Source organism: Diadema antillarum, unplaced genomic scaffold, assembly GCF_040938485.1.
Source record: "Diadema antillarum isolate AM-2024a unplaced genomic scaffold, OU_Dant_1.0 scf00000113, whole genome shotgun sequence".
Taxonomy (NCBI): Eukaryota; Metazoa; Echinodermata; class Echinoidea; order Diadematoida; family Diadematidae; genus Diadema; species Diadema antillarum.
In genome coordinates this window covers 827,905-852,524 of record NW_027271002.1, presented here as the reverse complement: position 1 = coordinate 852,524, position 24,620 = coordinate 827,905, and the positions used below count along the sequence as shown (strand labels likewise).

General features: G+C 38.5%; 1 protein-coding gene across 1 annotated transcript; it reads right to left on the bottom strand.

The window, feature by feature from the left end:
• Positions 1 to 24,098, bottom strand: LOC139719673 (protein sel-1 homolog 3-like). Its single transcript, XM_071631072.1, has 17 exons — positions 23,960 to 24,098; positions 19,156 to 19,849; positions 18,561 to 18,687; positions 17,157 to 17,281; positions 16,372 to 16,487; positions 15,687 to 15,878; positions 14,881 to 15,019; positions 13,180 to 13,391; positions 11,329 to 11,466; positions 10,758 to 10,878; positions 9,970 to 10,031; positions 8,832 to 8,951; positions 5,944 to 6,087; positions 4,461 to 4,523; positions 2,870 to 3,043; positions 604 to 728; positions 1 to 277 (listed from the first exon to the last, which is right to left on the bottom strand). The coding sequence occupies exons 1-17, from the start codon at positions 24,050 to 24,052 to the stop codon at positions 1 to 3; spliced, it is 2,922 nt and encodes a 973-aa protein (XP_071487173.1). The 5' UTR covers positions 24,053 to 24,098.
• Between the last annotated feature and the right edge of the window lie 522 nt (positions 24,099 to 24,620).

The following is a 24,620-nucleotide window of genomic DNA, read 5'->3' as shown; positions in this document are numbered from 1 at the left end:
TCATGAGTCAGAGCAGAAGGAAGTAACTCCAATGGGATTGTGTCTAGCATTAAGGTCCTTTTGCTTCTCATGAGCATCATGCCGGGTTGGTATCTCACTCACATGATTCTCCTCACACAGGATGGCCCCATTGTACTGAGCGACCTCAAGTCCTGCCTCGGCTGCCATGGCATAGTGGACAAAACTCTCAGACCACGACTGGGCCAGGTAGGCATCTAGTCCTCGCCTCAAGGCCCACGCCATGTCTCGGTTCTTCTCAGCGATGTAACGAGCCCACCTGTTTGGTCACAAAGTGAAAGGAATTAAGAGGTGCCTTCCGAAAAGTATTACCAAATGCTTTCCTTGTTTTGAAGTTTTAGGTAATTGAGCAATATTTCATCACAAAGTAAAGACTACCAAGAGTAATCATAACTAATGAAATTATTAACTTGTCAAAAATGTTACATTTCGATTTGTTACTTGTGCTTGTCACTTGCCATCAAGATTTTATACTAATGCAATGTAACTCCCTTGAAATTGCATCTTCAAAAGCTGTTGCAATAAGAGCATGGAAAGACTGTGAGCTTCTAAGTGCTATTCAGTAATAAATGCAACATGTCTCACGCTGTGGCCAAGTCGATGTCCCGTGGAAGCGACTCGCAGCCATGGTTGTAGAACTCGGCGACCTTTAACCCTGAATCCCAGTGATCCATTTGGGCTGCTTTCAGGTAGTAGTGGAATGCTTTGAACTGGAGTGTGGAGTGATACAAAACAACGGAGAGTCACTATTTATCCTTTCCATACTGAATTCTAAAATGCCCATAGACTTAATATGAAAGTCACCAGGTTCCCATATGGAATGGGTTAAAAAAGTAAGACGTCAACTCGGCCAAAATAAGACCAGAAGTCTATTTTAAAGGACAAGTTCACCTTCATAAACATAAGGATTGAGAGAATGTAGCAATATTAGTAGAACACATCATTGAAAGTTTGAGGAAAATCAGACAATCCGTTCAAAAGTTATGAATTTTTGAAGTTTTTTTGCAGTACCCGCTGGATGAGAAGACTACTGCAGTGTATGAATAACTTAGATGTCACATGCGTACAACAATATAAGGAAAATATAAAGAGAATTTCACAAAATTCCATCTTTTGAAAAAAGTACACATTCCCCTGACTCGTTACCAATAGATGTTATGGGTAATATTATTCCCCCTGCCTTTAGAAAGAGGCAAGTCAATTGCTCTTTTATTATGCGAAAAAAGTGAAAATATGTTGAATTTTCTTTTATATTTTCTTTATTCTTGCGGTCGGCTACACGTCACTTCCGGTTGACTGGAGTGAAAACAAACAGCTTGCACGCGCTAAGCCTGCATATGCTATGCATAATGCGCATACTGCATGCTGTGCCTGCATGTGCGACGCGTTTTATGTGCAACTCTACGCAGACATGGGGACTGTTTTTCATTACTAGTATTCATTTTGTCATTTATTCATGAGATACATACATCATGTCTTGCCAGCAATATTCTAAAAATCTGGATCCTGTCGATCGATCGGTCGGATCCCGGTATTTTGCCAAGTTGAAAGGCAGCCGGACTGGACCTGTGCCCGTATGAAATCGCGGCAGGACTCTGGATCAACGACCCGAAAATGGCCAGATGTGCTGTAGAACCTCATTGAGTAGGCCCTACCCCAATATCTACGTTTACTTAGTACCTCATAGAAACTTCAGGTAGGTCTATAGGCCTATATAACGTTAGTACTGTAGTAGGCTTAAGGTAGGGCCTAATTTAGGGTAGGCCTAGTCTAGGGCCTAATCCTGCTGCCCGCACAGCTACAGTAGTACAGCTTGTGCTCGCGGGGCGCCCCGGCAGAAAACACGTACAGCGTTACCCTCCAGGCTCACGCGACTGTTTGTTTTCACTCCACCGCTATCCATGACCCCGTGACACGCAAAATACCCGGATGTCCGACCATGAGAATACTGTTGTACGCATATGACTCACAAGCTGTAGTAGTCTCCTCATCCAGCGGTTCCAACACAAAAATTTTAAAAATTCATAACTTTTGCATCGATTGTCCAATTTTCCTCAAACTTTCACCGATGTGTTTTACTAATATTGTTGCATTTTCTCAATCCTTATGTTTATGAAGGTGAACTTGTCCTTTAAGTAGCTTGAAGAACACATATGGCTCATATGTGGCAAATTGATATGCATCACATCTTTATACCTCTTGGTAACACCAAATTATCATTATCATTTCTTTTTTTGCCACTTCTTCACAACAACAAATAAGAATGAAAACACTTGCATCAGCCATTATGTGAAGGCAACACAAGGCAATCTGCACCACTGACCAGAACAAGGAGTGATCAATGTCCAGTTTTAAGAGTCTTGAATTCTTTTAATGAAAGATGACAAATGATGACATAAATGGTACCCTGGTGTACCAAATAAAAATCAGCCATTTTGTTGAATGATTATTATTTTTTTTTAAGGTTGTACCCTGGGTTGCCAAAAAGTGGGAAATTATTTTGGTGCTGGAGCTAGTGAGCGCTTGCCATTGCATATGCACTGCACTGCACTGCACTGAAGCACGTGCAATTGCTAGCACAGCGTGCCATGCATGCATAGTATAACATGTAGTGGCATGGGAATGATGTGTACACGCACACACAGTGCATGCATTTTTCTGCGGCTGTCCTCGAGTGGATGTGAGGTGGCGCTACACAACATGGTACCCCGGGGTAATGCATGATGCATCAAAAAGACAATATATGGCAGTGCTCGGCAAAATGCACAGTATTGTTGCACAGTCTGGAAGAGAAAGTTGTACTGTAACTGGAAATGTTTCTATCCTACAAGTGTAGATTCTTGTGACTTACCCTGTCGATGGGTTTCCCTGGGTAGCGTCCTACCAGGTACATGAAGCCCAGGTTGTGGGCTGCGTCCCTGTGACCTAGGGCATCTCCTTGCTCAAAGTAGCGGGCTGCAGCCTCATCCTCATGCTCCATGTTTAACTTGTACCAGCCGAGGGCGGTATACGCTGGACCATGGCCCTAGAAACAATGAGATATATGACTGCGTAAGGGTGATATTTAAATATGATATTACTAAGTTGAACAGAATTGATGTAGCACATACTGACAGCAATGGAGTGCTTGCAGAAACGATACATGTACTGTAAAAGCGGATATTTTTGCGCTACTAATTTTTCGCGCATGGCCGGGTCAGAAGAGTTTCGCGTGTTTTTAATTCCGCAGAATCAAGACATCACGCACAGGAACGTATGGCAGGCAAAAATATTCGCGAGTTTTTATTTTTGCGCTAGTTTCTGGTTGCGCGAAATGCATGAAAATTTCAACAGCGCGAAAATTGCAACATTTACAGTAATCTATTCAGGAATTTAACTTATTAATAACAAATAATTCCTCTTTTCAAGAAAGCACTAAGAATACGCTTCAAAATGTTTCATCAAATTCATAAACTATGACTAATAAGACTTTTTTAATGATTTCAAAAATACATTAAACATGTTATATAAAATTCTGTTATTTTCGTAGCACTGTTAACACAAAATTAGTGACAAGAACATAAAAAGCCACTAATACGTTTGAGAAAATAGCTAATATTTCTTTCTACTTGTGCCACAGACCTTTGAAATAGGATGTCAAGACTTACGCATCAAAATCCGGAGGATTATGAAGAGCTTTCAGAGAGATACTTAAATGTTACTGTACCTCAAAGAGTGACAATAATTCCAAAATCAGGGAAATAATCATATTCTCTCATAGAATATGAAAGTACTGTCAAACCTGTCTAAAGGCAGCCACCCAAGGGAGAAAAAAAGGTGGCTGTTATAGACAGGTGGCCACTATAAACAGAGTCGTTAACATGGCTTTTCTCTTGGGGGGGGGGGGGGGGAGAGTTGTGTTTAGTGGTTGCATACAGCAAGTGGCCGCTATAGAAGGTGGTCTCCATAGACAGGTTTGACTGTATATTTCATTTCTCAGGGATCCTCCTGCAGAATCAGGTACAGCTGGCAGCCCTGTAATAATTCCTTCCAACATGAGTGGTATAAGAAGTACAGTATTTGCTGGTGATAAGTCTGTAACGCCAGATAAGCCACAGCCCGACTTTGGTGATAAAAAACAAATCAGAGGGATTTTGTTCTTATCAAAAGATAATTACTTTTCTAAGTTATCTTATTTAGTAAGAAACTGTGTCATTTCTACGTGTTTCCACACGTTTCCTAACAATAACAATAACAATCGGCACATTGCATAGTCCCATACATGATTATGTGCGTCGGTTAGGAAAGTGATTCTCCGAGTTGGAAAGACAATACAGTAATTTGCTTGTGCTGGCGTTTAGGCCTCACCTAGACTTTACTGCTTTATTTTTGCCAACAATAGTGCGACCCTATCGCAGGCGAATAAGGTAAATGATCACAAGGCAATCAGAATATTTTCTCACCAGTTCAGCTGATCTGTTGAGATACTCCAGTCCCTTTTGTGTATCTACCTCAGTCCCTTGGCCCTAGACAGAATGAATGACAACCAAAGGGAGTTAGCATCATTCTCATTCTCTTCTCTCCGTTGGTGAAAACATCAGCAGGGGCGGCTCCAGGAATTCCTGTAAAGGGGATGCGCCTTTACAAAATTGAAGGGGGGGGGGGGGGTGCACACCCCCCCCCCCCCCATTTTTTCTTTTGTTTTAACCAAACAAATAAAGAGGAGGCGCGCACCTGGTGCGCCCCCCTCTGGATCTGCCACTGCATCAGGATATATCAACCATACTGAGGGTCTTCCACTAACAATTTGGAAATGTTACTTCGACATACTTTTTACTTTGTATGCAGGTTTAACTATATCACTTGTACACTGAGGAAGAATATCAATTGGTCACCATTCAAATGGAAAACACATTATTTCTCATTGTTACATCATTGATCAAAAGCTTTACATATTATTGTTGTTAAAAAGAGATAGAGAACATAATATTAAATTTATAATATGATAACATGCAATTTTTTTTTTCTTATGAAACAAGTTCTTCATTATTTTCTTTAAGAAAGATAGAAAATGGATTGACATGAAAATGTCACACAGTCCATGTTCACAACAGAAATATACAAAACAGTATCAGAAACAGAACTGTTCAATCTAGAACTTTAATCATGGGTTGAGAGGGGGTACAAACTGAAAGTAGTGCTGTATTACTTGAATATTGAAGGAATTACAAAAATATTCTACTTAAATTTGTTTGCTTGTTTGTTTGTTTGTTTGTTTTTTGTGCATCACAAACCGAAGGGTCAAGTCAAGGCAAATAGACACCAAAGAAATTAATGCATATCAACTAGCTTAAAATGTAAACAATATGAATTCTCACAATTTAAAATCAGACTCTACTTTTTCTTCTTAAAATTCCAAGACTCATATTGCAAAACTGAGAGCTACAATCAAGAAAGCACTCTAGCACATCGTTGTACAACTCACATCATTAACAGTATCATAGACATTCACTCCTCACCTGTATGAGAATTACATCAGTTGTGAGTTTCTTCAATTTGTCTCCCTCTACAAATAAAATTTGTTATTAAAAGATCACAACTGCTGATCTGTAAATTAATAAACATGTTGGAAAAAAGGAACCAGTGGGGCTCGAACCTGTCATCTACTGCTTTCCGGGCAGCGACACTACCACCAGGCTGTCCCTGGTTGCCGGCAGTGACACGATGAACATGGAACAAATACCCAAGCTCCGAAATTCACAGATCAGCCAGTAGCAATTTTAACAAATTTAATTTTTAGAGTGAGACAAATTGAAGAAACTCACAACTGAACCTTCACCCCTCTGAATAATATCTTTCTTTCAATTATATCAGTGTTCTAAAAAGAGGCAAAAGTAGATAAACTCAAGATTTTGCTGGTATCAGAGACAACCTATAATTTCTCACCCTGATGAGGACTATGCCATAGTCGTAGAGTGCCACTCGATTCAGGGGGTGAGTGTTAGCCGTGTCGGCATAGTACACCACAGCTTGCTCCATGTCACGCTTCACACCCTGCGTTCCCCAAAACAGCTGCTGGGCCACTTTGGCCTGCAAAGGTCAAAGGTCATGCCTATCTCTTCACACTACACTATTTTTGACCAGACAGCCCCTACAGCAAGACTCATCACATTTCATCTCATGTCTACAGGATACAGCTCACTAATCTAGAGAACTTTTATCAGAAACATTTTACGTTTTAATCAAAGATGCATGGTGGTGATCATTACAATCAGTTCATTTTGGCATTTTGCATCAAATCTTTAGATTGTACTCTGCTTAGAATTTAAAAAGATCATACAGTTTCAGTAGTTATAAAGAATTATTGCCTTCAAGTTTTAGGATAAGTGCTGACATTAGAATACTTTGAAAGCAGGAGGGCATTAATCTGTGATATACTGTCAGCTTCCATCTTCCCAGCTCTGTGAGCTGTCTGGTAAAATGATTCTCTGTGATGGTCAGTCTCTCTGGGGGTCAGCCTGGTGCTGTTTGCAGGAAGAGAAATCCTTTAGGGCCATCTCCCCATTCTACTACACATACCACTAGTCATGTGACATGCAGTGTCTACCATGCATCCACTAGTCTCCATTCAAGTCACTTGGTGTTTGCAGCAAGGCTTCTCATGCATGGAGCAATGGTTGTCTACGACTCCTTTCCCCATGATGCATTGTGGGTAAGACCTTTAATCCTATCGGCTCTACCCTATGAAGACACTGTGACAGTTGTATAGCAACCTGAAATGATTGGTACTACCATGGTAGTGGCCAGTCAGCTTTAAGATTGCTATTTCTTACTTTCTATTGGTGATTGATATCTTGGAAACTTCTTTAAAAAGTCTCTCATGTAGCATGCACTGGTCCTGAACCAATGATGATGAGCTTTTGATCTACGCAATGTGTGTTGTTGTTTTTTTATTCTTCTACATCATGAGAGGTTTGCATAATCAGAGGAGCAGAGGATACTCTATTAAAGACTTGTCATGGTTTAGCTAAGTTGTGGTCATGGTGTAGCCATGGTGTAGCCACAGTGTAGGCAAGGTGTAGGCAAGGTGTAGTCACGGTGTAGTCAAGGTATAGCCAAAGTTAAGCCAAGGTGTAGACAAGATTGTAAATGAAAATGAGGTGGGGGAGAGAAGGGATTGAAAGGAGGGGCGGGGGAAGATACTCACCCTGAGAAGAATGACGGCGTAGTCGTACTGAGCTACCGGATCATCAAGGTTCTGAATGGCATTCAAGCGATAGAACTCAGCCGCAGCCTCAATATCACGCTGTACACCGGCAACGCCATGGTAATACATGCGAGCTAGATTGATCTACCATGTGTAGGAGAGGGTGAAGGAGAGAGAAGGGGAAAGGATGGAGAGATGGAGGAGGAATGAATGGAGGAGAAACAGGTGAACAGATTGAGGAATGTTCAACCTGTGTGCTCTGCTCTAATGTGGCAAAAGGAAGCAAGTGATAAATATCCTAATTTGGGTTGCTGTTTATGGACTTGTTGCATTCTACTTTAGTGCTAAGTTTAGAATAGAAACACTCATCCTGGATGGAGGTTAAAAGTCAAGACTTCATGATATGGTGCTAATGGCATGTAAACTGACTAATGAAATTTGGTCATTTACAAGAAATAAGACTTAAGTCATTTGCTTCCTTTTGCTGAAGTAGAGCAGTGCTAGTTTAGGATGGGATTTTTTCTGTCACAAGAAGCAAAATTCTATCTTTCATGCAGCATTTACCAATGATTTTTATACTACAAGAAGTTTCAAAGGAAAGTCATTTTTTTTTCTTTTTGCGAAAGGATTTCAATGTGGAGTAAGTATTCATCTTTCTTGCCATACAATTCATATCTAAGAGTTGGCATGATTAGGAAGGAGATCCCAGGATGAGGGTTGCTTTAGACATAATTCAAAGCAATTACATAAAAGTTACCGAATGTACATTTAAAACAGTGATTTGGGCATGCACTAAACTACATGGTGTAGAGAGAAGATATCGTTCTGAATAACAATGATGGCTGAACACTAAGATGCAACGGAGAAAATTCATGATCATATATATATTGTGCTCTATTAAAAACCAGCAATGTTTGTGCATCATAAGTTTGCTTTACCTGCCTTTATTGATACACTGACATGCATGTTTGTTTCTTTACATTATGAACAACAAATGAAATATAACAAGCGCATTTCTAAAATTACTCTATTTTCTATCTATTTATATTATTTCAAGTTGCTATGCAACAACATGCAGAAAATAACATCATGCAGAACAGACATCCAGGATATGACATCTTGCACAAACTTTGAATTCATCACCAGATACAGGCACAATATTCATGTGAAATGACAAAATAATGTTGTATCTGACAAGAATGACAAACAATCCTAACATTGAGACATATGAAATTACAAAATTGCTGAGGTAGACATCCAGCTCAACCAACACACAGTTATTGTCAATAATGAAATTGCATGCAATAAATTCCTGTCATTTTTTTTTTCTTTATTACCATATAGCCAATGGGCACATAGTTAGATAAATCATACCCTAATGTAATTTCACTGCCTAATATTCAGAATTACACATTGTAGTAATATTCTTGATTGGTTGTAACAAGTACAAGTATTACATAGGTAAGGCAATGTCCACCTTTCAAAATCTATATCATCCAGTAAGACATAATTTATTATGTTTAACTTGCCATGTAAAAGGCATAAAGTATCAATGACTTTCAATAATTGGTCCACGTCTGTCATAAAAAGAAATGTAGATTTGAGTGTGAGAGATTGGTAACCCTACCTGGGCATCAGCAACGCCTTGCTTGGCTTGGTGTTTAAGCCATTTAAAGTAGTCACCAGTCTCACCAGTCTGTAGCTTGAGTTGCTCTGCATCAGTGAGTCTCACTTCCTCGTAGGTCACCTGTGATGGACAGACAAACAGACACACAAACAGACAGTCAGACAGACAGAAAGACTGACAAAGAGACACAACTGGACATGCACAGACAGATATAGACACACACATACACACGGACCAACAAACAGAAAGACATACAGCCAGACACTGTAAAACAAGTAATGTTTGCATGCGTTTAATTCTGTAAATTTCGCGAGAACCAAGATTTGCAGAATTAAAATGCACACAAAGGTTTTTCCCTGCACCATATGCAACTGAATGCCAATGGCAATTCACAAAAAAATTTGTATTGCGAAAATGGCAATTCACAAAAAAATTTGTATTGCGAAAAAGGCAATTGGCTCCAAGTTGCGAAAATTTCATGCCACGAATATATCATGTTTTACAGCGTACAGATAGACAGCAATAACTGACAACATTAAGGAAAACTGAGGTTGTGGAAAAATATGATACTGTACATGCTATATATTTTGAAAGTATATCATGCTTAATGAGACTTGTAAGACAATCTTGTGAGTGGGTGAATCAAATAACAAGAAAAACTAAGGTCAATTGAGAAAAAGGTTTATCACTTTTCAAAAGGATAATTAGGAATTTCTCCTCCTTGGAGATGATATGTAAGACATTTGTGTTACGGGAGGCAATATTTTCATTAGATATCAATTTTATGGATATCAGTTGACTTGTGAAATACGGAAGAATAAAAACATCACAAGTAACTTGTACCATTCTAATCTGACAAGCACAGTAGAGAAACAGGGAATGACTATGAGATATCTATGGTGGAATAAGACAGACAGACAGACAAACAGACAGAACAAAGGATTGAATATGACAGATGAGGTAGAAAATTATCAAAGGAGAACCACAGAAAGGACATGCTGAAGAAAAAGGCCAAGATGTTGTCAGTCAGAGACTAAAGAGAAGGGTAGAAGATTGAAAAAAAAAGAACAATATTTCTTCAATATTTTGAGAGTTTAGAACAAAGGAATGAGTGATATAATACAGGAGAAAGACTCACATCACTGGCATCATGTCTGGTTCTATCCATGATGGTTTCCTGGGCAACGTGATAGAAGTATCCTGGAAGAGACAGGTGGAACATGAATATATACTGATGATACATACTTTGACATTTTGACATCAATACAGTTTAAAATGCATACATCCATGGCAAAAGTGGCAGTACACAACATCTTCTTTCACCATGAATAAAGCATCTTGAGAAATATATGCATGCTTTAGATTTAAGGAGATTGCACTGCAACTTTTGTTGCAGTCCAGCTAGTTTCATGTGAAGAATCGTACAGCTGTTGGAGGGATCAATGTAAGTGATGACAAAATGCCAAAGGTTTTCCTATAAAAGACTGTAATGTCAGGCAATTGAACCCTAAATGAAAGTATTCTTTTTTCTTAAAAGATTTTACTACGTACATTTCAAATTAGAATGTGTATTCATATAAAGGGATATGAGCTTGTGGCCTTCCCATAGCAAGCTCTGAATTTATATTCGTAGCTGCAGGCTAGTATTAAATAAATGGCTCATTATCAAGGATGCCAACCTTGTAAACAGCATTGCAATATTTTGAGAGTTGAGAAGGGATATTGGCTGAAAAAAAACAATACTTTTATGTTTCCTGCCATACACATATGTAGTAACACAATTTGGTAAAAACAGCATTTTCTATGAAACCTTCAGTATTTATTAACACAAAAAAAAGTTAAACATATTGCAAAAAGCAAAAAAGTAACAGTTGACATCTCTTCACTATACATTTCATATCTAGAGAGCGAGGGATGACCACTCACTGAAAGCATAGTCCATGTCCCAGGGAACGTGACTGTCGCCACCCATGTGATGTTTGTTAGCAAGAACCAGCAGAGCTAGACGACTTCCACCTTGTGCTGCTACCAACCAGTACACCAATGCCTGTACAACAGGAGTGGGGATAGTTGGGAGAGGGGGATCAGCAAAATGTGTAAGCATGATTTAGACTAGTACGGACCAGGCTAAAAATACATGTATGAGGCAGACAAATAAATCCTATTTGGCTGAGAAAATTACATGCCGGTATCTTGAATCACTGAAGAGTCATTAACTTCCTCAAGAACATGGAGATTCTACTTCTCCTTACTTTGAAGTAACATTTGATTCTTGCATGACATGATTCTCATTTTTAAAGTCATATGACTTCCTCACTGTCTTGAAATCCTTCTAAAATTATGAAAAACAATTGTTGCTGGGAAAACATAACACATCGCTTGCTCAAGCTCACAGATTTATCTGCAGAGAATTGCAAAATTTGTCATAACACAGGACCTACAAAAGTTTTTTACCATTTATTCCAACAACTATTATCATACACACGCATGGTCTCACCTGTGATTGGTTCATCTTTACACCAAGACCACTTCCATAGACACATCCTAGCAGGGCTGTGGCATCTGGGTTGCCATAGCAACTTGCTTGTTTTATCCCAGGGAGGATCTCTTTAACTTTTCCCAAGCCTCCATTTTGCTAAATGGAACCACAAGAAATATAACAAAATTATAGGACATTATTTTCCTTGGTAACAACATTTTAATTAATTAAGGCATGTCGCTTCTTAAAGACAGCCAATCTCTTTTGCATGCAAATTTTTGAAAAATTGGTGAGAACACTTAGGTATTAAAGAAAACACTATTTGGAAACCTCCTGTAAATTTTGAACTCAAGTGGGTCTTTATTTGTTTAGTTAAATTGACCGCTAAGATTTGAATAATTTTTGCGAACTTCACAAAAAGTACAAATCTAAATACTAGTCTAGTTTTACAGACCTGTGTGATGCACTCAGTTGTACATGTAGTTCATGTAAGTGGTGTGTTGTTATTTGCCATTGATAACAAAGTAAGAGAAGCTAGTGAATTCAAATGACCTCCAAACATGCACAAACTCACCTTAATTATTCAGTAACCTAAATACTTGCATCTGAGCGAGATTCAAGTCCAGTAGAAATGGAATTTTCATCATTTTGTCATTGATCTAATTCTCGGAATAATCTCGATCGCAGCTACTCGCTCAGCGATAACTGCGTTGCACAGGAGCAGACAGCGCAGTACGATGTACAAAACACACAGCAGCACAGCAGCGAGCACCGCGATTGATCTGAATGTAGCTATCTCACAGTGACCACGGCAAGTTCTTGTATGGTGTCTTTAAAAAGAAAATACCATTTCCACCTTGGCCGATTACAAGGAAAAAACAAATTTTAGCTTTTCAACGACACCATAGAAAAAGCCGCTGTGTCGCTACATTTAGACCAATTCGTAATTGTGCTTGTGCACCGAGCAGCAATTCCAGCTATAGCGATCGAAGATTTTCCAACGATTTTCCAACATTTGTAAACGATAAAAGTGGACTTTGGAGACTCAGATGGAAGTATTTTAGTTTACTGAAAAACCAGGGTGACTTTGTGGTTGTTTGGAGGTCGTTTGACAAACAGGTACGAAAGTACACCAGCGCCGTGAGATAGCTACATTCAGATCAATCCCGGTGCTTGCTGCTGTGCTGCCGTGTGTTTTGTACATCGTGCTGCAGCTGTGCCTAGTACACAGAATACGTTACAGTGAGCGTTTGGTGCATTATTTGAATTTTAACAGCTAACAACCTTCAAATATCACAGAAATGTTATAGATTTACAATAGTCTTGTCATTCTGGTGGAATATATCACGTTCTGTGCTATTTGGGAAGGAATGCAAAAGGGACGGGCTGTCTTTAACACTGCTGGTATCCGTCTATGAAGAGACTATACCTCCACAAGGCATTATGCATCAACATATTGTTAACTACGACTACAATACAGCTACAACGTGAGAAGGAAAACGTAAAATAAAATCATCACACATCATTTACAGCATTATTTGTTAAATCTGACATTGTTCTGTGGTAAAATATCTAGGCTACAAATTGTATTTAACCCCTAATTCTGCTGGTAAATCACATGATGCTACCTGCCAACTAGTGTTGTCAGCACACCTATGATGTCATTTTGAAATGGAGGAGGGAGGGGAGGAGGAGGAGGAGGAGGAGGAGGAGAAAACCATTCTTGGTTTACAGATGAAGGCATCAGACCATCAGATCATATTTTCTTTGATTATTACAACTGATCAAATGCTTAAATCATTATAAAATGACTAACAGATAAGAATATTCAAGATTTAAACAAATACTAACTTCAGTACTTCTACTTACAAGAATTTCCCAGTGATGGCTATAGAGCTGTTGACTCAAGAATTCATGGGTTGAGTGGTAGCTGTCATTAACAGCAGCAGCGTGTTGCAGCAGCTTCCACAACACTGACTGGTTCGTGGGAGCAGGTTGCTGCCACAGCTTGCAGTGCGGTTGTCCCAACAGATTGCGCTTGCTGACAAATTTGAGGAATGGATTGGTATTTTGGCAAGACCCTGGGAAGAAAATACAAACATAGACCTATCACAATACAGTGGTTGAAAAATAGGAAAGGGGGACATGTAAAATTTGAGTTTTCTCAAAGCAAGATGACCAAACCATTCACCTTGCTCATGTTTCTTTTTGTGAATGAAGCTGGATAGATGCCGAGACAAATTCTTACTTCAGTGAGACTTCTTTCCTTCAAGGAAGTAAAATATTTACAAACGAACTAGTGCTGCTCTTGGAAAAGCAAGAATTACATTAACCCATTGAGGACGAATCCCGAGTATACTCGGGCAGGTTTCTATGGGAAATGCCTGTTGTAGCAAAATCAGTCCGTCCTCAATGGGTTAAGGACATCACCACAGGAAGTCAATTAATTGTACCAAAAAAATTGAAAAAGAGAGACAGTCAATCAATCATACAAAAAAAACAACTAGAAATGTCTCTATGGCGACTGGTATGCCTCCGCCATAATGCATGGTTCTCCGAATAGGTCGATAGCACAATGTTTTGACAATGTGTGATGACAGCTTCACATAACTGGCAAAATATCAAAATGACAGGTTTGTCACAAATGCATTGAGTGTTCACTATCCTTGAACTAGGTTTAATTGGATAAATGGCTATACTATCTAAGAGTGTAGGTTTTGGGGGATTTGAGGATTTGTACCCAACTTTTGACCCTTTTATAAGTTTAAAGAAGAAGTGAAATTTAGCACTTTCACTTGACCTTTGACCTTTAGGCAAGAAACTTCCAAGAGAATCTGTATTTGGTAATATATGCATACGTTAAGTTTCAAGAAAAAATCCTGCACGCATTGCATAGATACGAGAGAAATAATGACATTTTGATGAGTTGACCTTGACCTTTCACCCCCTGACCTTTGACCCTTGACCCCTAAATTCCCAACATGATCACTGCCAGTCAGTACATGCATATACACTAAGTTGAATGAAGATACCTTGAAATATTTGTGAGATATGGAGAAAAAAAGAAATTGTAACATTTTCACTTGACCTTTGACCCTTGACCTTTGACCTCATGACCCAAATCTCTCTCTGGGGAATCTTTATTTGGTAGTTCATGTATACACAAAGTTTTAAGAAAATACCTCCAGGCTTTGCATAGATATAGGGGAAATAGTGAAATTTTGAGCATTTGACCTTGACCTTTTGACCTTTGACTTTGAGCATGTGCGATCAAAAGATGATAGGCACAATTTCGCCCACTCATCGGTCTATGTACATATACATGCCAAGTTTCATTAGGATACATCTAACAGTTTTTTAGATACGCTGTCCACAAAATTGATTACGGACAGAAGGACGGACGGACAGACGGACAACCTGAAAACATAATGCCTCCGGCGGAGGCATAAAAAAAAAAAAAAAAAAAAAAAGAGAGAAGAAATTAAGTAATGACTTTCTTTCATCATGGCTGATGCTCTTTTCAATTCTATTGGGAAAAAATGAAATGAAAAAAAAAAGAATGAAACTCACTGCGCTTCTTCTTGTCTTTGTGTTTCAGTCTGAAGGCAGCAAAGACTCTGGCCATGTCTAAATGAAGATTGTCACACTGATGGTAATAATCAGTGATCCCCTTCGTATGGTTCAGCTCTAAGAACTGTGGTGATGGCACCTACACAAATAAATGTCAAATCAGTGATAAATCAATGACAGAAATCAATGTCATATCAGTGTCAAATCAGTGCAAATCAAAAGTGAAATTAATGTCAAACTCAAATAATGATTACAAATACTGATACATCTGATTCTGACAAGACACCATACCATGGCAATACAACAAAGTCAATGAAAGTAAGGAAACCACTCCAAAGCAAATGTCTACAAGACCATTTTATGTGGCTGATTAGCCATGGCAACACATCAAAACATTACAAAATCAAGGAAACAGCCCTAAAGTAATTCCTTCTTTCATGCATTCAGCCATACATTCATCCAATTATGTTTTTGTATGTTTTTCATTTATTCATTAATATATTCATCCAATTAGTTTGGTTTATCAATATATTCATTCATTTATTCACCCACTCAACCACTCATTCATTCATTCATTCATTCATCCGAATGTTTTGGCTTGTTTATTAATTAATTCAGTCCTTAATTCATTAATCAATTCATTCATTCATTCATTCCTCCAGTTTTGGTGTGTTAATTCATTCATGCACTCATTCATTCACTCACTCATTCATTCATTCAATTATTCATTCAATCATTTATTTATTCATCCAATTGATTTGTTTTGCTTTTTCATTCATTCATTCATTCATCTGTTTTCCCGTCACCTTATCCAGATCGAGAGCCCTGCCCCTCCAGAGTTTGGCCTCTAACATGTAGCCACTGAATGAAGCCACGGCACTGCTCCCACCCAGATGATAGAGGGCGTCTGTCTCGTTGTAGTGAACGTTGGCCTGATAGGAACTCTCACCCACCATGGTTGTCTCGCTCTTTTCTTGGGTGATGAAACTCAGTGACCACTGAAATAAAGGCAACATTGTTGACTTCTTCCAACTGTATTTTCCATTTACCTCAGAGCACCGCATCTAAACTGAGATGTCCTACAATTTGACATCAAATAACTTGACAAGCCTAAATCTACGATCATCCTTTCAAGCTAGTATACTCAGGAGTAGCCAAGATCATATCGGAGTAAGTTAATCAAGCAAGGGGTCCACGTATCATATGAAACTGTTATGAGCCATTCTGAAGTTTACATCCATTCAAGGGCAAAAAAATGTTATCACTGGTAACCAAATGATAGATGTCATTTGAAATTGTTTCATTTGATTGGTCACCATTTTTCCTTGAAAGTCTGATAACAGTTTTCCATGATTCTAGATTAATTTCACTAAAATGGAAATCATACTAAATGTACCAATGCATAAAAAGTCATTATTGATCATGATAAATAAACACTGCTAACATTTAGCTAAACAGACTGGGGGAGGGGTTGCCAATTTGCTGAGCTACCTTTCTGCCATCCTGTGTGTAGACCAGCTGAATCCACTGCTTTAGAGGTACCTTGAATGAGTTTATCATACTGCTGTACTGACCATTCTCCTGCTCAATTTGAAGAAATGTTTTCCCTGTGAAAACAAATCATAATCAATCACTCTTCTACATTGTCACAAAATTTGTAAACAGACCATGAGCAGGAAACACAAGATGCTTCAACAAAAATTAACCTTAACAAGCAAAGTGTGACAAAAAGGAATGAAATGCATTAGTTTTATTAAACAAACAAATCACCAAATGCCCACTCCAGAAAGGCATTCATCAGTTATACTATACTGCCAACAAAAGTCTGGTTTCTAGATAGGAGTTGGTTCTTGTTCTTTCTATGTCAAAGGTAAACATATCTTTTATTGGGTGTGATAGTAATATTTTTGAGTATTCTGGATCACTTATCTAAATAGTCGCAGTAACAATAAAGATTATGGTGATGATGATAATGATAATATGGAAAAGACAGAGGAAGAGGACGATGATGATGATGATGATGAGGAGGAGGAGGAGGAGAAGAAGAAAAAGAAGAAGAAATAAAGAAGAAACAATTACTTTTACCATGCTCAGTAAAACATTTACCATTTTTATGATTGTGTCAGGAAAAAAATATTCGCACATTCTCTCACTTCCATAATGATTGTTTATCTCCCCCCCCCCCCCCCCACCCCCTCTCTCTCTCTCTCTCTCTCTCTCTCCATCTATCACACTCACACAGAGATATTGCTAGGAGACAAAGACCCCACACTCACCTTCCTTGTTCATAAAGATGAGAGGTGTCGTGTATCTGTTCGTGTAATGAGTCTTACGGTGGAATATACCACAGAGATAATGCTTGCAGTACTCCAACACATACAGCACTGCTGAAAAAGTGAATCTATGGGTTGAGGAAAGGAAATGAATAAGCATCAATGTTTCAGGTTTTCACATCTTACATTTGATTGGCACTTTGTTGGTACAATCATATTTCTGGTTTGCTACCTTCTTTGCACAAAATCTTTTTGTGTATCGATTAAACCCTTTTTGATGAAGGAAAAAAATGAAAGACTAACAGTGGAAACTAATGGGTTGATATGCCTCTTTTTATTAATTTCATCAAAGACTGGATTTAACTTTCTTTTTTCATATCATATTCATTATATTCTGGATAAAAAGATATCTCTTGTTTTGTTACAAATTAGACTTTGTACATTATACACTGTACATAATTCATCTCTTTGTCAGACATATATATTACACTTGCTGTCATAAGATTACAGATTACTGATTAGGTAGACACTGATGACATTGGGTTTGATGTAACATTAAAAATAAAACACAGCCATACAAGTTGATAAGGAAGTTAAAGCTGACGAGGAATTGGTTTTTACAATCAAGAGCCTTTTTGAGCACACTGCAACATTATTCAAGAAAATGAAAGTTTTAAAAATTGATCAAATAGTGCAATTACAAGTGGCCATATTTATGTTTTCATATTTTAAAGGCATTTTACCTGTAACCTTCCATAAGTTATTTGTTCAAAATAGTGCAGTCCATAGTTATAACACAAGATGTGCTAATAACATATGTTTACCTTTTATGCAATATAAATTTTCAAAGACTACAATTACAATTTATGTAGATATATTGGAGCTAAGTACTGGAATGAGTTACCTGCTATTATCAAAGAATGTCCTACATTATCATCTTTTAAACGTAGATATAGAATGTTTTTAATCCAAAGTGTAGCTGAATAATTATTGGGATATTTGCCTTTTTGCTTTGTTTTGTTTTGTCTTTTGTGTGTATTTTGTCCTTTTTTCAATTTTGTGTATAATTTCTAATGGTATAGATTCATTTTAAAAATGTATATCTTTAATTGCAATTTGTAGCCTCATTTGTAAGGGAATCGGCCTTGATAAGTCCTATATGGTCTTTTCTGATTCCCACACATGCTAATTATAGCTGTTTGCATCATTCCTTTTGTTTTTTATGTAAACCTAATGTGCAATATATGTTATGTCCATGTACATGTACTTGTGTTTTTTGTATACTTTTTAGCATGTGGAATAAAATTGAATTGAATTGAATTGAAGAGGAGTCCACTGAACTGGGCAGGGTATATTACGTGGAGTAGCATACATAGAAAGGGACCCAGGATAGCAATGCACACATACCTAGGCTGGTTGATATTTGCTTCAGCTCGCTGTCTCAAGCCTTTCTGTCTGAATGGAGGCAGGTCTCTTGACAGCCCGTGGTGCACGCTGGGAAATGCCATCGGAAAGGTCATGAGGTCAACAACCTCTGTTTGAGGAAGAAAGGTTAGAACTGAATGGTTAACATATAAAGAGATACTTTTTTTACTTCCTGTAAAATAACTATCAATGAATAAGTTTTGTTTAGCAAGATCAAAAGTCAATAATTTTTACCTAAACTTATAAATTTACAATCAACTGATAAGAAAACAGCATGAATACCTGTAAACTTTTGACACAGTTGGGAGATCATGGTCAAAATGCCAGATAGCCTCTGATTTTAAGCAACCTAAAAACTTGTTCTCGGTAAGTGGCATCAAAATTGATCGTCAAACATAATATTGACTGGTAGACAGGAGTGGGGTGAAGATCAAATTTTACAATCCAAGGCATTAAACTGCACAGCACTGACTGATTTATGTGTGTATCATGTTACATTTATCTCATATCATGCACACTTGTACTTCAATCAAGCATGAAATACTTGTAAAACTTTTATTTGTTAGGTATTTCAAACCTTTTTCATAAGGACATTGTAGTATTCCATTCCAGACTCTGCTGTGTTTCACCATCATCTCAGCGTACCAGGTCAGACATCCGAAGCTGGCGTGAGTTTTACGTGGTCTGGAGTAAGGTGGTAAGACCTTGATGTTGTACTGCGCCTTGGCTTTGGCGAAACCATAGTAACCTTTCTTCCGTGAATGAAACACATTGGAGGGAAGAATCCAAACTGAGATAACAGCTCGGGTAGCAAGACTGACCCCCTGGTTCATAAAATCAGGTTGATAAACGATTCCATCTGGTAATTTTAATCTTTGAAAGACTTTTCTAGAGTGGCGTGAGTGACCACTACAAGTCCAGTAATGCCTGTATGCTCTATAGCGACGATTGTCCGTAGTCCAGACATGGACTTCTAGTCCTGCTACTTCTCCCGGCACACAATCATATTCCAGCTGCAAGAGGTTGTCTGGAGGATAGATGGAGGGGGTTGATTGCACTTGAATGAAACGTTGCTGAAGTCTTCTGTCTGTTCCCACGACGACAGACAGTGTTTCATGCTGAGAAGCGATAGGATGATGGGGAGAAGGGAGCTGGTGCACACGGTGTGTGGGCGGGGCAGTCTGATGGTGGTGGTGGTGGTGGTGGTGGAGGTGTTTGTAGGAGTCTGCTGGGTCTCTTTGGGTGTGTTTTGTGTTGTGAATGTCAATCACCTGTATAGAAAGACCACATGACACCAAGCTCAGTCAAACCAAGACACCTGTCCTACAACAGAACACATGCAGATTCCTTTCCCATGAATTACACTTGACCGGTATCTGTGCAAACCCACATCCCCACTGAAGAAGGATAAAACTGACCATCACACAAGAAAGGGTATTCTCGCTAAATGCACATTTGGTACGTAAGATACACAATGATCTTTTATAGTCCAATAGTCAAAAGGCAAAACTATCTGAGTATTCATCTGCATTGTTTTGCTCTTTTTTTTTTTTCATCTTAATTGCAAATACTGTGAAAGAATAAAACCGCACAATTATCAGTCTGGACAGATACACATCATTCTGTAATTAACAATGCTACAATGTACACTCACCTACATATGCTGACCACCCCTCTCTCTTTAAATGGTTGATGCCTCTCTGAACTGATCTATCCACTTTCACTTCCTCCTATATTATATTTCCATGTAGATTAATAGGTTTATGTTCTACGCATACCTGGTACAATAATAAGATAGGACAATATTGCACTGTATAGTGTAAATCAAATGTCGCTTTCCCTCAGTGAGACACAAGTATGATGACTCTGTAGACAGACTGGATATTGGTGACAGAGAAGATATGAAAGTGTTCTGTGGAATATCTCACTTTCTAAGAATACTGGTTTTAAAGGATCGATATCCTACTATTAGGCATTGTCAACTATCAACTCTCCACCATCCCCCTCCAAAAATAATAATAATAATTGTGCAAAAAATATCACATGGATCATGTTTACTATTAATGCAATAACAATGAATTCATGAAATTATAATCATCCAAAGTACAGTACCAATGTCATCCAAATTTAGAACACAGTAAATTTTCGAGGTACAGGTGTTCCAAAATACTTATCCAGCAAATGTGAAAACACATGGTTGCATCATCATGTTATGCTACCTTGAAATTATTATGATTTTATATTTCAAATAATAAAACAATTCAATGATGTTTTGAGACAGACAAAAATGGTGCTGATAATTGATAACAGCCCAGTTCTTCTAGAGACAGTGTTTGGTGAAAAACAACAATACAGACAGACAGATTTGATCTATGGTGAGAAGAGTTTACAGACTGAAAGTATAGACACAGCAGAAGACAAACAGGGCAATAGACAGACGTGTGTAAGCTACTGTGGGAAGCTTGGCTGGGCAACATGTGGTCTACAGCCATCTGGCCTAGGCTGATGTTTGCTAGAAATCACAGTATGCCGTCTTCACACACACACACAAAATCAATCACACTATGCCAGATGTTATTGACAAGGTAAACAGTAACCCAGTCATTTGAAGCACTTCGTGTTAGCGACACTCGGGTCTAATTAACTTGCATCATCCTTTCGTTCATCTCAGTACAATATATGGGGGCAATCACACGCAATCTTACAACATGGTACACAAGCAATGCATGATGTCATGACAAATAAAAAAAGACAAAAATTAAAAAAAAACCCTCAATAAATCTGAATCAGTATCATACATGATCATGACTAAGAAAATTTAAATTGATATTATTTCATACCAATTGTCACTCCATTTGTTACTAACATCCACATACAATTTGTACATATGGCAGACATATTTGCTATGAATTGAGTGGCATCACATAAAATGCACTTGCTGTGTAACTAACTCTTTTTCAGTAGGTGTGACAAAATATTCAAAAATACCCCTGTTCCCTCATATCCTTCTTTCTTTCTCTCTCTGTTATGCTTGCAATGTCCCAACAAATTCTACTTCTTAGTACAGTAATCTCTAATGCTTAAAAACTACCATGACTAACTACAAATGTACTCACTACTTCTACAACTATTGTAATTCTGCTATTGCTCCTACTATAATTATGTACTACCATCCCTACTGTCAGCTATTGCTCGGATAATACATTCAATATTATTAACCCATTGAGGACAGGCTGATTTTGCTACAGCACACATTTTCCATAGACTTCTGCGCTAACTATTAATAACTAGTTGATCATCATTGTAAAACTTTGATTTCTGTCAAAAAAAAACCCAAACAAACAACAAACACCAAAATCTTGTGTTACAGTAGCAGTCGTAGCAGATTTTTTGGGGGTTTTTTTTGGTAGCAATACTCTTGTTATGTACAGTCACATGACCAAGTCAATTATCTCACAAGTTTTCCATAGTGTGAAGATATGATGTGCCTGGTTTTATTAGTGGAACTGTGATCATTATGGACAGACGTTTCATTTTTTAATCTACCATGCAGTCAAATCTTGGCTGTACCTTGTGCGCTTCAAACACTTCTATGAATACTTAACCCATTGTATGAGGACGGACTGATTTTGCTATACACGCATTTCCCATAGACACCTGCCTGAGTATACTCGGGACTTGTCCTAAACAGGTTAAAGTGTCACCATTTTAAACAATATGCCTTTAATATAGTGTGATGATGTATGATCTTACTAGCGACAAGATCCTAGAACTTATTGTGTGCACTTTGGGGGCAATTCAGTGCAGCGGCCTATGAATATTCACTCGTGCCTAGATTCTGAGACCTAAGACACCAAACTGTCATTTGCAGAGATGGCAAGTTTTCATTTGAACTGGCTGAGAGTGAGGGTGAGAAACTGCAATTCAGCGAAGCAACCGGAAAGGGGGGGGGGGGGGGTGAACATGTGCCCATTCCTTGTTTTTAGCTGTTCATTTTGGAATTCAAAATTGTGTAATTTGGTGGACACTTTTTACTTGCATAATTCTTAGAAATCTAGATTTGTTATGGAAGATGGTCCTACAGTACAAGACATCATTTTGAGCATTTTTTATCTTTTTGCCCGTATCTTGGTCAAGGGTGAATGAGTCTAGATTAGAAATGGATGTATGACTGACATGACTAAGCAGAATTTTTAGAGACCTCTTTGGATTATTTATTTAGAAAGAATAGTTGTAAGATACAGTGCATGTTGGGCGGGCCTTGGTATCATAGCCAAATTATCCATCCAATGATTATATTATTATTGATGTATTAGCACCTAAAACTGCCACAATTGTTGTTTTGTTTTTGCTTTTTTTCCTGGGAGGCATGAGAAAATGATTGCAGGGTGGGCGAGTCCAGTTGCTGAACAGGCTTTGATGAGAAGCACCATAGAAGTAGAAGTAGAAGTGAGTATGAGATGGGTTGCTGGGGAGTGAGACTCACGTTGCTGGTGGAAGACTTGTTGGTACGGTAGGCCTGCATTGGACAATTTTCTCACACTCATATCACATCACATCACATCACATCTGATACGGAATATCATAATATCCCCCCCCCCCAACCGCCATTAACTCAATTGATCCCATAAATGAGCACTATTCCACTCTGACTACAGTAGTCAGTAGCTCTCTCTCTCTCTCTTTCTCTCTCTGACTCTGCTGTATTTGTTTGCTTATTTAATTTCTGCACTTTCGTTTTTATTCACCCTTCGACCAACATTCTTCTTTACCACAGATAAAACTGACTGAATCATTTTCATGTCACATGCACACACAGACAGACACACACATACAAAGTTCAGTAATGAAAGGTCTGTTGTAGATCTAACCGTTAGTGTTTTTACTGGAGTGTAGTGTTAGTGTTGTTGATGTTGTTAGAGTAACTTCCTGGTTATTGCCATTGGCATCCCTTGTCTTCAAATTCCAAATTCAGCCTTTCCATGACTATCGTTAGTAACAAAGTCAGAGGTATGCAAACGATTCAACGTAGGCCTACACTGGCTTCACACTTCACTAGGCCAGCGGATATGGCTAACCCCGTCAAAACAACTCCGCTGCTCAGTCAACGTCGACAACGGAGCTACACGATACTGTAGTGCATCTTATACGGGCAAGAGCCTGCCGCGCCATCCATCGAAGTACACGTATCAACAAGTGCATGAATTACCGTATCGTAGCTTATGAGCTGATGGGTTCCGAGCTTGACGAGGGTATAGCTACACCTACAGGCTACAGCTCACAACTTGTACAGTACGAGACAACTTTTTAACAATGTTCTTTCACACTTAATACGAGCTGCTACAATTCAGATGAAATCAAGTAGATCTAGATGAACATACCTTTGCTTGGCTTAGCTTCACTGGCCCGATCATGAAATTTAGAGCCAGTAAAACTGAGCTAAATGTGATGACTTTGCTCCCATCCTTCGCCATGTTCTGGGCTGTTTAGTACTGTGAGTTTACAGCGCATGCGTTTACTGAAGTGTGTAACTAGCTAGCTGGCCATGCATGCCTAGGTAGGCTAGGCCACAAAACCAGCGAGCGAGAGATACGCAATACACACGTACAGGTACTTTATTACGAGCGATGCTGCTAGTTTCGCTTGTCTTCCCCTCAGCCTTCCCACTTTCGTCGAGACTGAGCGGAGAACATCAAGAAAATACAACCTCCAGCTCTTTTAATATCATGAGCTTTGCCTTTTAGCATTCAGTAAATTTACAGAACAATGTTCAGCAGGAGTAGAATTACAGACCATGAGGTCATTTATTTGCATACATGATCACTAAAACATGTAATTTTGTGTGTGGTTCGTTTTAGTTAAGATTATAATAATTTATATGACCACGCCCGCTGGGCATCATACAGCCTCGGAGTTCGTGATCCAGAAGCCAGCTGCCATACGAATGGCGAGTATACTCGGGGTGGCAAGGGAAATTAATGTTTTCCTTTTTTCTTTTTTCTTCTTCTGTTTTTCTCATGATATTGGGGAAGGTCAAGAGGA

What these genes read in the sequence shown, in the direction of transcription:
- LOC139719673 (XM_071631072.1), bottom strand. Translation starts at nt 24,052, where the DNA reads ATGGCGAAGGATGGGAGCAAAGTCATCACATTTAGCTCAGTTTTACTG. An exon ending in ACAATGTCCTTATGAAAAAG is followed by an intron (nt 18,688 to 19,155) that starts GTTTGAAATACC and finishes TTCCTCAAACAG; the next exon opens with AGGTTGTTGACCTCATGACC. An exon ending in CAGGGAAACCCATCGACAGG is followed by an intron (nt 729 to 2,869) that starts GTAAGTCACAAG and finishes TCCACACTCCAG; the next exon opens with TTCAAAGCATTCCACTACTA.